The sequence below is a fragment of the Tribolium castaneum genome, chromosome 4 (genome assembly GCF_031307605.1).
Source record: "Tribolium castaneum strain GA2 chromosome 4, icTriCast1.1, whole genome shotgun sequence".
Lineage (NCBI taxonomy): Eukaryota > Metazoa > Arthropoda > Insecta > Coleoptera > Tenebrionidae > Tribolium > Tribolium castaneum.
In genome coordinates, this window is record NC_087397.1 from 9167796 (window position 1) to 9180228 (window position 12433).

At 34.5% G+C, this 12433-nt stretch overlaps 1 protein-coding gene across 2 annotated transcripts in view; it reads right to left on the minus strand.

Moving 5' to 3' along the window:
• Positions 1–12433, minus strand: part of LOC103315131 (neurogenic protein mastermind) — a 31266-nt gene that overhangs the window by 4933 nt on the left and 13900 nt on the right. Inside the window, exon 3 of one of the 2 annotated variants that reach the window (XM_064356511.1) lies at positions 9897–11159. In XM_064356511.1, the coding sequence (XP_064212581.1) occupies positions 9897–11159 (1263 nt within the window). Of the gene's footprint in view, positions 1–9896; positions 11163–12433 lie in introns of both variants that reach the window. The other variant, XM_008203038.3, reaches the window with a different exon arrangement.

Genomic DNA, 12433 nt, shown 5'->3' on the forward strand with positions numbered 1-12433 from the left:
TCAAAAGTTTATGCGAAAAACGAACGAGGAATTTTAAATAACACCCGACAGGAATTTAATCCTAACAATAGAAAAATTCAAAGAAAAATACGGAGGGTTCAAATAACTGATTATTTTATCTTTAATGTTCAATGAATTATGTAAAGTTATCTCCCAATGATAGCAGATGTATTCGTACACGGAAAAATGTGCGATTTGAAATTTTCTTTAGACGTGAAAACATTCTTATTTTACGGAGACACTTTTGATTTTACGTCAAAATTATCCAAAAAATTGTCAAGTTTTGAACAACAATGGTGTTATTTGTGTCTTTTTTAAACGTTGAAACGTAAAAACTTATTTTTTTGGCGAAATTCTATTAGAACAGAACGAGAAATCACTAAATAAAGTAAAACATATTTTTTTTCAAGAGTTTTCTAGATTTCGTTTGTGACGAAAAGCTTCTGAATTATGTAAAAAATTTCAATTTTTTTGTTTAACCAAGAACACGATTAGTTTGAAGAACTTAATCCAAGATAAACCAAAAAATCAAAATGTTTTGCCTTTTGACAGGTGTTCAGAAAAATCACTAAATTGGATGAAAAAATTAGTTATTTCATCTTTTCGAATATATTTATTTTTAGACAGAAACATAGTTGTTTAGTATAATTTCGTCAAATATTTCAAAATTAGTTCAAAAACGAAGCAATTTTTACACTTTTCAGAAGTTTAAAAAAGCATTTAAGCTAAAAACTTAGTACATGCGAATTTTTTTTGGCCAAATAAAACGAAAAATCGCCGAATTGAATTTAATTTTTCAGTCAGACAATAGTTTATTTTACGAAATTTCCTCAAAAAAAACCAAAACTAGCAATGTATTGAATTGAAGCTGGTCAAGTTTATGCTTTTTTATGCAAAATAAATTGTATTAAGTCTCTGTCTTAGTACCTGTTGTCCGACGTTTTAGTTTAGTTAAAAAATTGTATCTAAATCAACTTTTTCTCCAAAATATAAAATCAACTTTGGTAAAAAATGCAAGAATTTTAAAGATGTAAATGCGAACTAAATAAAACTTCCATATCTTTCCGTAAATGTATCGTTCATTAAAATATTTGACAAATTTATGCTTATTAGTTTTTGAATGTGATGTGAATGGAGAATGGTTAAATGATATAACTTTGACATTCAAGCTTGCAGTTTTCGTAACCGTGGCTCGGAAACGGTAACAATGCGAAGTTTCTCAATAAGAATTCGAAACTCGTTGCATAACGCTGCAATTATTGGCAAAAATGTGTCTATTATTATTATTTATTATTAATCTCGTGTCCAGCGTAAGCGATCGGCAAAAACGAGGAAATTAATTTCAAAATCTAACGGTTCTAGTCGACGTTTTCATAAATTAAACACGAAAATTCCGTATAGCACAAACTAATACGGGCATAAATTATAAAATGAACTCATCATGCAGGAAGTCGTCTTCTGTGTTAACGAACTGACAACGTCACGTCGTCTTCCGTGGACGTTTCATCACGTTCATGCATCACTCGGTCCGTTAATGCGAGAGAAAAGGACGAGGGAAGTGACGTGATGACGGAAAAAACTGATGGAAGGATCAGAACTCGCGTCTCTCTGCTCGCGACTTGCTAAGTTGGAGCGTGCCTTTATGTGAACTCGTGTAATGTTGCTGAAAACCGTCCAGGAGGTCATTATTTTCTTGACCCAATAAGCGCACCCACTCATTATAGGCATTTTTCAGCTTTCAGAAGTGCCGGATTTAGGCGATTTATTTCTGTTTACGTTAACGGGAAAATGACGGTTTCACTGTTTCCGACTGGCTTCGAGCGCCAACTTCCTTGAGCTTCAGTCTTCTCGAATTTTTATTTAAGTTACGAGCAGAGGAAAATAACCATAATTATCCATAATTAAACGAAACGATAAGGCATTAAAGTGACATAATATTTATTAATAATAACATCGATGTTTACGAACATGTATTATGATTATTATTATGAATATGCAAAAAGAATTACCAATTTACAGCCGCATGGCACTGAATTTTTTGTACGCGTATTGTGTTTTTTGTTACACTCCATTTTAAAAACAATTGATTTGCAATAGCAAACCGCTGTTTTACCCATAACCTAGATTTCATACCATTTGAAATGGGTCACCGTTCACCGCTTATCGATATTGAAGGAACTGTTTCTTGTTTTTTTCATAAATTATTTAAACCAATGTAATTTTAATTATTGATGCGTCTATTTATAGCACCTGCAGGTGAACGTGAAATCATCCTCACTATTTAAAAATAAAATAATGCTACGGTGTTACTATTCACTATTTGGTATTTATTAAATCATTATTTCAAATAAAAATTTTAAATGCACAGTTTATTCCAAGTTGTAACTCGGACCAAAAAATTAAATTAATACTTCTAGTAACGTGAAAAACCCTCGAAGTTTTTATAATTTTTAATTACAGGATTCTCTTTAAAATACAGAATAAAATTTTTGTTAAATTTGTTCTTCCATCTCATGAAGCGCATTTAAAACTCTATCACGAACATGTGTTCTTTACGGATATCTAAAGGTTAGGATGTGAAACGACGTACAAATAAAACGTTCTCCTCCTCGATAGTTCCGTTAACGTCGCCAGAAAGCGTCAAGTTTTCAGAGCAATGAATTTAAAAAAAATAGTTGTATTTGTTAACGGTTAATACATAGCAAACAAAAAAACACATGTATTATCTAAAATTTTGTTCTTCACAATATGTTCAACCGTATTCGCAATGTTGGCAAAAATATAAGTTAGAACGCAAATTGATAATTTTAAGCGATATCAAAACGCTGGGAATACGGTTGAAGAAACAAAAAAGTGTAAAAAATACAGTTGTACAGTTTAGGTATAATCTAACTTGGACGAATCGGTCGCGTCTTTGAATGTCTTTGGGGCTTAAACCACTGATGATAGAATTATGGTCACATGGATTTTTTAAAGAAAATCTAATTATCTACATATTTATTCCTGACAATTTTCTTGTATCTTTAAACGTATTCGCAGCGTCTTAAAAAGCGCAAATTCTAAGTTAAAAAAAACATGTTTCTTAGAAAATTTTTAGGTTGAATTGAAATTAATTTAAAATGATTTAGCGCCGAAACAGAATAACGCTCGAAGCGCCCTCATTTTTACTCTGCCGTACTATTTCTTTAGGTTCAGAAAGTCCAGCGTCTCCTATGTTATAGTCCTCCGTAGTTTTTCGCAACCAGAATATTTGTTTTTTGGTGGGCGTATAACGTAAAAATAAATAGTGGCAATGTCTTAAATTTTCAGCACTTTCCAGCCTTATTAGTCGAAACTTTTTGTTTGCTTTTATTTAATATTTCAAACAAGTTAACTTAATTAACGCGAGTTATGTTCGTTATAAATTACGGCAATAATGGAATTACAAATTTGCAAACAGAACTTTAATTGATATTGGGTATGCACAGCCGTACACGTAGCATAATTTACAACCCCTTGTATTGTAATACTAAACCATAAAAATCAAAAATTAAAAGGTGCAGTCATTATTGAAGAATTTCATTTATCTAATCCTTACGACCTAATTATAGTCACTTTTTTTCACAAAGTAGTATCTACTGATGAAGATATTTAATAAAAATATTTTATTAGGTAAATTCAAACGTTTCTAAATGAAAGCTGTCGAACTCCATTATTAAAACATACATAATTATTTAATTAATGAAATAAAAACTTTAGTCAGTTATTAGCAGCTAATTAAAATAGTACCCAGCCAGAAAACCAGTCATGTAATCGATCGAAACCCCACTTCTCTGTGTCAAGTTTAGCCTCGAGTTTGGCACTTTTTAGCATTACATCAGGCCAATTCCGCGCATTTAAAAGAATAGATAATGTAACATGAAATTTCGTTACGCCACTGCCACCTTCCATTACCTTACATCACCCATGTTTGCTCCAGTTTCACGTTTAATAAAGACGGGAAGAACGAGTTCATCGAACACAATACCTTGCTTTAATCCATCTTTTGTGTTCGTCCATATAAGAGTCTAATGCGTGATTTAGAAGAGAGACCATCATGAGCAAGCAGCGCACTTGCTACTCGTGGGAAAAGTGCGCCACTTCCTCATTCAAATAAGTGACAGGACCGTTAGCCACTGCAAACTGTAATAGAACCTGCACTGCGCAAAATGCACACACAAGTCCGGCGAAGAGGCTCGCCTACGTAATTATATTGCCGATTCTGACGGCAAAACGGCAAATATGCGGAAAGATGGTCAAGAATTTTTAGTTTTGTGGATGTGATGCTGATAAACTTGAGCCAAGCTGACCAAACCGGACTTGGACTGTTTTGTAAAACTCTTCTTGCAGATGGGATCTCTTCGTGGAATCTAATTATTAGAAGTACCGCTAGGTGTGCGTTACTCGCTTTTGAAAAAACACACAAATTTGTGCACAGTTCACTGTTGACTTCCCCTATAGATTAGTCCCCAGTATGCAAACGGCAAATGGGATCTGCTGATAAATCGTTCAATATGCTACGGAACAAAGCCACTTATCTTATTTGACAAATCCTCGTCTTCGCATAGATAGCTGTTATCATTCAGGAGACCTTTCGGACACATATAGTTTGTGAGTGATAGCCCTGTTGGTGATTTACAGATACTGATTTAAGACTCGCTATTACAACTGGATTTGCTTTGATTTATGTGGCAGTTAAGTAAGTTCCTCTGTTTTTGGAAAATCTCGTTGGGATAAAGATATCTCTCTGTGTGGGTTTTTTTAACAATTGGAAAAAAAATTTAATTAGATGGTGGTTGTTGAAAGCACGCGGTAATTACCTGTGCTGGTATACGACGCAGTGATGCAAAGAATTAAGATCAAGAACCTGTAAACGATTAGTCGGCATATATGCAAGTATTGGTAGTGTTATGTCTGAATGTGCAACCTGCAACAAGGTGCAACAAGAGACCCTGGAGCGTACGCCTCAGCTAGAGCAATGATCTCGCAGAACGTGACCGTTGCACTGAGGCATACTATGCCTTGACACTCTTGACAACCCTTGCAATTTAATTGATTTCAGAGGCAAATTATTTGATATTTTATTTTTGTTACAAAGCAATAAAACCACTGAAAAATAGAATTCACTAATACGCTAAATTAACGAAAATATAGGATGATTCAAATAATGAAACAGAATTTTAACCACAAATACCCCTCTACAAATAACAATAAGTTAGATGGCCTCTACAAACATTTTATAAGATATAAAAATTGTTCAAAAATAAGAAATAATTACGCTGTTCAGATAACGATACCAAAAATATATCCTAATTGTTTAATTGTTGATAGTAAGTACCTTACAATAATAGAAAAACAAAAAAATAGCACCAAAACACGTGGTTTTGATGACAAATTGCTAATAAAAAAACAAAAATAATTTTTGAACTTTGACGCTTTCTAACCATTTGGTGCAACTTGGTATAGAGTATGTTGGGTTAAATCGTTTTTTTTGAGCTGGGGAATCACTGGCTCCCTATTGTCCCCATACTTTCGTGCTCCGCACTCGTTCCAGAAACACATCACTCACAAATAATGAACAACTTTTTTTTCTTGTACAATAAACTACTATTATTAATCTCATATCATGGTATTGTTCGTAGCCTTATGATCTATTTATGTTGAGACTGAAGCCTCCAGAATGTAAAGAAAGTGCGTCACAATCACTGCAAATCTCTGATCATGAACCATTTATACAATTAAAAATTCTCATAGTTCCGTGTTACTTGTGTAGACCCAACTTTCTAAGGTAGTTTTAACCAAGAAACAGCACAGGATATTATTGTGTTAAATTCTATAATGCACTTTCTGAATCTATTAAGAATCTTGTTTTCAAACAGCTGAACACCGAATTACAATAATCCTTGTGGAAAGAACTCTTTCAATGCCTTTGATGAATTTTTATATTTTGTTGTAAATGTAAAATTTGCCCTTAACCCCGCCACTGCGTGCGCGGCAATTAAATCCCAGCGTATGCAGTAAAACCAATTTATCTATTACACTCGGCCCTGAATTTGATCAACACCCAACCGTGCTATTTAGGTTAGTATTTTCCTTTCAGCCTTGTTCTTATTGCACACGGTTTTCTATGAGATGCCCTTCGTACGTGACTGCTTCAAAAGTTGTTATTTGCGAGGGTGGAAGCGGAAATATCGCCGTCTCACATGTAGCGAACTTGTTGAATTGTTATTGTTTGCAGGGTCATTATTTTCTTATTTTACTTTATTAGGTTGATTCGTATGTTTTTTCCCAAATATAGAACTGGTGACTGTTTGTTGTCTTGACTCTATTTTTACAGTCATTTGCATGTTATGCAAATTGATAAAAGGGTAAGTCCAATCTTCTTGAAAGGTAAAGAGCGGCCAAGTGACGAGCTTGGTGACTTGTGGCCGCTGCGCACAATCAATACGAGGGCAGGCCGGACGTCTCGAGGGACGAAGCGACTGGTATGGATGGTTGGTTGGTTGGTTATACACTTCCTTCATTAGATTCAACTGAAGTGTGTGGGTATAGAGAATGAGCCGGAAATTTATTACTAGTCATTTATAACAGCAATTTGCAAAAGCTATTTTTAATTTATTAGGTGCAATCTAGTCAATTTTTGAAAAAATGTAAAGGCAGGGAATAAACTCCTTGAGACTGATTCAAGTACTAAAGTACAGTAGAACTCGGTTATAACGAACAACTATATACTTCACACACTATATTTATTACTGTTTCGTAACGGTATTATTTTTTTTAATAGATACTTTTTTATTTTGTCCTATTTCATATGTTATTAAAAAATGTTATGTTATTAAAAAAGCACTTCTTTTAATTTACCGCTTATAGCGAACCTCGAATATAACGAGCTGATTTTGATGTATTTTCTGAGTTCGTTATAATCGGATACCACTGTACCAACTCAGAATATTTTCCATATTGTGATATGTAAACCTATGTAATTGTGTATCTTTCTTAATAAAATAGAATAATACTTCATTTCCTGCATCTATTTCAAACTTTAGATCTCATTTAACTTGAAAATTACTCCATAAGACGAGGGTTATAACGAACAAATTCTGAAGTTCCTTGGAAGTTTGCTAAGACCGAGGTCTACAGTACAAAATTTCCGAATCACGCACATGTCAAGTGATTTTTACAATCAAATGTAGAAGAATGTTCCACAAGTGTGTTTATATTAATCAATGTCAAAGCTGATGGACATTAAGCCATTTTACAGTTGTTTTATGATTAATAAATGGTCGGAAATTGGAGACCTGTTGATAGTCCTAAATTTAATAGTCAAGAAACTAACACATTTTTAGCCAAAGCTCAGTGCAGTTAATTGGTTGTTTAATTAAAAATATCACTAACACTTCCGCGCATTTGCCTGCTTGGTTTGCAACATTTGTTTCTTATTAATTTCGTGTCTGAATATAGAAAGTATATAAATGCAAATTAGATGACAAAAACAATTTCAGACGTATCAAAGAATCTGAAAATGATGTAGCTTCGATAATAGATATTGTTAACTGTTTCGTACACCCACGACAAAAACAACCTTATTTTAGAGTCTTTTCGTGTACATAAATAATACGAATTGACTTTTCTGCCAAGGAAAAATATAAAAATTAACAATTAATTCCAAAGATATCTATTGTTGAGCAAAAAATCTAAACTTAAAATATGCATCATTTTTAATTAAAGGAAACGTACAATATTTACTCATGTAATAAATTATAAATAATAAGGCGTGATTGTAAAAGTTCTACTTTTTAAAGTGCAAATTCATATAAACTGACGGAGTGATTAGCTGATACTAATGAAAATAATGACATGCCAAATAAGAAATGTTCATTAACTGCAATTAGTAAAAGCTGCATTTCACTGCAATAAAATTTTTCTCTCTGCAATCTACAGCTAATCAAACACTATGATATTAGATGAAGAAATTACAGAGAGTTTGGACTATTTCATATTTATGTTATTATTTTGATTACTACACATTTACTAATCCTAATTAAAAAACTGTTCCCTTTTTGTAAAAAAAAATTCGATAATAAAGTTTGGTAAAGTTCAATATTGACCGTTAAATGCAGTTTTTTGAAATGAAACATAATCTGTCATTTGCGATTTAACTTAGTTTTTTAAATCACTAGATTTTTTTTAAAGAAAACACGTCTTTAAAAAAATAATTACACAATAGTTAGTTATTTGACGAGTTTGAGTGTAAATCGGACGCTTCATTTCAGGAGTGGATCCACGAAGTGGAATAAATGAACCGATTTATACAAAGACGAGATGAATACAAAATTTTATTCTACGAATTAAACTCAACAAGGCTTAAAGTTACTTTAAATCAGTTGTCAAAATTTCCTGATACAAGAAAAAAAAAGTAAAAAAAAGTAAATTTTGACTTTTAAGTCAATTTTTTTGGCGATATTCTCCCGAATACGTACTGGTTACGTATTATAAATAATTATAAAATTGAAATTCATTACTGTTTTTGTGTAGTTGACGGTTATTTAACGGCAGAAATTAGATTGAAAAATGTCAAAAGTAGTTTTTTGACGATTTTCTGCTGCATCTATTCGGAAATAAAATTAACTAGACGCCCATTGACATCTAATAAATTGTTTAACAATTTTCCGTGTATAGTGTTAATTGCTTACATTAGAGAGAATCACTTTAAAAGTACGTGGTGGTAAATACTAGCTTTGACTTTGGTTCTGCTGTTTTTCGTGGTATAAAGTGTTTATTGTTGGAATTTGAAAGTGGATAAAAAGTCAAAAAGGTTTAAATTTTCATTACAAAGTGTTATCAAACAGTTGTCTAATTAAAGACTATAGTAATGGATCACAGCGAACACAAAGTTGGGCTCAAGAAACCAATAAATTAGTGAAGTTTGTGAATTTTAGGTTAGAATTTTTCCACTGATAAAATCATGAAATACTTCGATAAATCAACAAAACTACAATTAAGATTAACAACTGCTAATACACTTAAACGTAAATTATGCCAAAAGGTAGGCTTTTCAATGTCTTTGTAATAATTTTCCAATAAAGAAAGTGAACCAAAAAGTCATCGTTATTCGTGTTTTCCTCGTCATCTCTAATTTGTCAACATTCGTTTCTTCCACCAAAGATACGATAGTCATTCCGCATAGGCATTACAATAATTGTGAAGCCTCAAAATTCGTACAACGCTCAAAATATCCGAATAAACATTCTCCCGCCATTTAAGGTTACTGTTTTCGACTTAGCTCAGTGGCGCCCCCAACGGTAACTTTACTTCCGAATACGATATCTGGTTAGTATTTGACATATAAAATTGTATGTCAGTTGCGCCAAAATTAAACCGTATGCTGTAATCATTTAAAAAATTTTACTCGGCTCAAAAGTATTACTTCACATTTGCCTTAGTTTAGACAAGATATAATCATGAGATATTTACATAATTCGTTTCATAAGAGCGTTTATCGGGTAATTTTGCGTAAAGTTTGCAAGCCGATTGTTCTATTGTCAACGCTATAGTTCTACCTCAACAAAACCAAGGATAGCATCGAGCATGTGTCAATTATTGCAACGTTATACATATTAATGTCGATAAATGAAGAACAGACTTGAAATACAATAGACAGTCATAATCAACATAAAGAGCGTATATCCCTAATACATAATAACATAAGCCAATCAGTGTGTCGCTTGTTGATTAAATATTGATCCGGTTGTCATTTGCACGAGGGTCAACAACACAGGGCGCGCCAACTGACTTCCCATCACTGACCGGGGAAGACAAAACTTTATATAATTCAACGTTGTTACATTTCCGCCAACGCAGCACGAAAATTAGCTCACCTGAATGGCGTGTCCGTGATTCTGCTGACTTATATGGAGTTGTTGCGCTTGATTTATCTGCAAGGTGGTTCCCGAATTGTTGCCACCAGGTCCCGAGGGCGGTCTCGGGGGAGTACCGCCGCCGAAGGCGCCACCACTTGTCGATCCGGTACCACTTCTCGGTAAATAACCCGGACTGCCGTGACTACTCGCACTGGGACTGCTATAAGGGGAATATTGCTGCTGTTTGTAAATCCCTGCACCTTTCCGCTTCATGTCAAAATCGTTCCCTTGGAAGATCATCTCCTGCTTGATCATGTCAGGTTGCGAGAAATTCGGACTGTTTTTATGGAAGTTGGGGTTCGAGTTGGGGCTTCCATAGTCACCTTGGAACTGGAAATCGGGGTAAGGTGACCTGGAATTCGGCGCTCTGGTGTTGGGGTTGAAAGTCATCCCCATTTGATTTTTATGTTGGTGTTGTTCGGCCATTTGCTTGAGGGTTTGTGCGGCCGGACTCAGTTCAGTCTTGCAGAAATCAATGTTAGTGTAAGGAGGCATGCGGGTTTTGTTGATGCCTCCTTGGTTTTCGAAGACTGGGGAATAGTTATTTTGATTGGAAACTAAAGGACTGTGAGTGGATTTCGCGTTGTCTGCCACCGGTTGTTGCAGATCTTTAATGTCTTCCACTTTCAAACCGTTAACACTCGCGTTAACCTCGGATTTATCTTCGAAATCAAAGTCTTTCATTAACTCGGGATAGTTGCTAATATCTGAGATGAGATCGTTGAAGGCGTCAGACGTGATGATCTCGTCGTTGGTGTCTTCGCCGATGAGGTCGGAGAAACCACCAAAGCCGGTGCCACCGTTGGCGGCCGCATCCTTCTCTAACGCCGCCGCACATTGGTCTAAATCGGCGAAATCGTTGTCGGGCTCCTGCTTGACGCACTCGACCAAAGTGCCGACGTCGAGGCCGATGTTGGACTTCTGCTGGAGGTTGGACGCCGGCGTCGAAGGATTCGACTTGGGCGATGAGACGTCGCTCTTCACCGAGGCGTTGGTGTGCGCCTTCACCGTCACGTTGGTGGAGATCTGCTGAGGCTGGGAATTGGCCGCCGACGTTGTGAATTCGAGCTGCTGGACGATTTCGACCGAAAACTTCGTCAGACCTTCGTTCTGATGCGAACCGTGCTGCTGTGTTGTGCACTGGAGTTTCACCGGTGGCTCGAAATTCTCAGATGACCCTCCCGGATCGTGCTCTTCCGCCGATCGTTTCAAGAATTTCTGCTGCTGCAACGAAAAAATGTTTATGTTTCGATTGCAAAATGATGAGATATGACAAAGTATGAGACGTGTGGAGCGAGATATTCATGGCAATTTCACTGCCGCAAAACGTATATGAAGCAAATGGCAACCAAACGTTTTTATCTTTACGAAAATTAGTTCACGTTCATTTCCTGATTCGCTCAATTTCTACAATGTAGAAAAATTGAACAAATGGACGTTCTACTGTTATTTATTTTGATATCTGCCAGGAACGATTCCTTGGGGTGGAAAATATAAATTTAGTGGTCTGGAAGTTTAGTTTTGTTTAGAAAAAAAAAATTCCCACAGTTATAAGTAGAGACTCCATTTTTAGAAAGTTAAAAAGTAGGTATTAAAATCTTGTAATTTAGGATATTTTTTATTCAACAAGAAAAATAAAAACATAATTTTTATTCCAATAATAAATTACATTACAAAAACAAATAAAACGAAATATGTTTTGTAACAAACTTAAAATTTACTATTTCACAAAACAGCTATACTTAAAGTTAACTAAATATTGTTCTAAATTTGCTGTTTTGAAATTAAATTTTAATTTCGCGTTCTGCACACCTACCCAAAGAGAATAAAAGACTAAAAACCTGAGGAACAAAAAACAACTACTATTTGATTGAAAAATCTCATGTATTTTTTAAATACATACTAATAAAAAAATTTGAAAATATCTTTTTTTTTAATTAGGAAGGTTAAACACATCTTCAAGATGTTTAAAACATATACGTAAAAACCTCCTATAAGCGGACCCATTTGACAAACGGATATTATTGTTGTCCCCGCTTTAAGCCAATGTGTTTTTAATAGTATTGTTTCTCTGTTAAGCGGACTCTCTCATAAACGGACGCGGACAATGCAATTCGGATTTTGAAAATAAAATCTGTCCTTTAAATGGACACCACGTCATACGCGTGTGTGTTATTAAATAGTTATTATTACGACAATTCGTCAGAAAATTCGGGGAATCACATAAGCGGGTGCAGGTTTTATTTCAGTAATAAACTAAATCAGATTCACCGAACAAAAATCATGTCACCGTCGGTGTCCGCTTATAGGAGATTCCACTGTAATAGTTTTTTTGTTAACTGTCTAAGAGCCGTCAGGTTGGCATTATCATAAATAACAATTTTTTTAATAAAGGTTAGTACAAACTTTTTCATTAGCAAATTCAATTTAATCTCCAAATTTTTCATGTTGTCTTACAACACACCAAGTTATTTTAAATTTTTAAAATTAGTTGG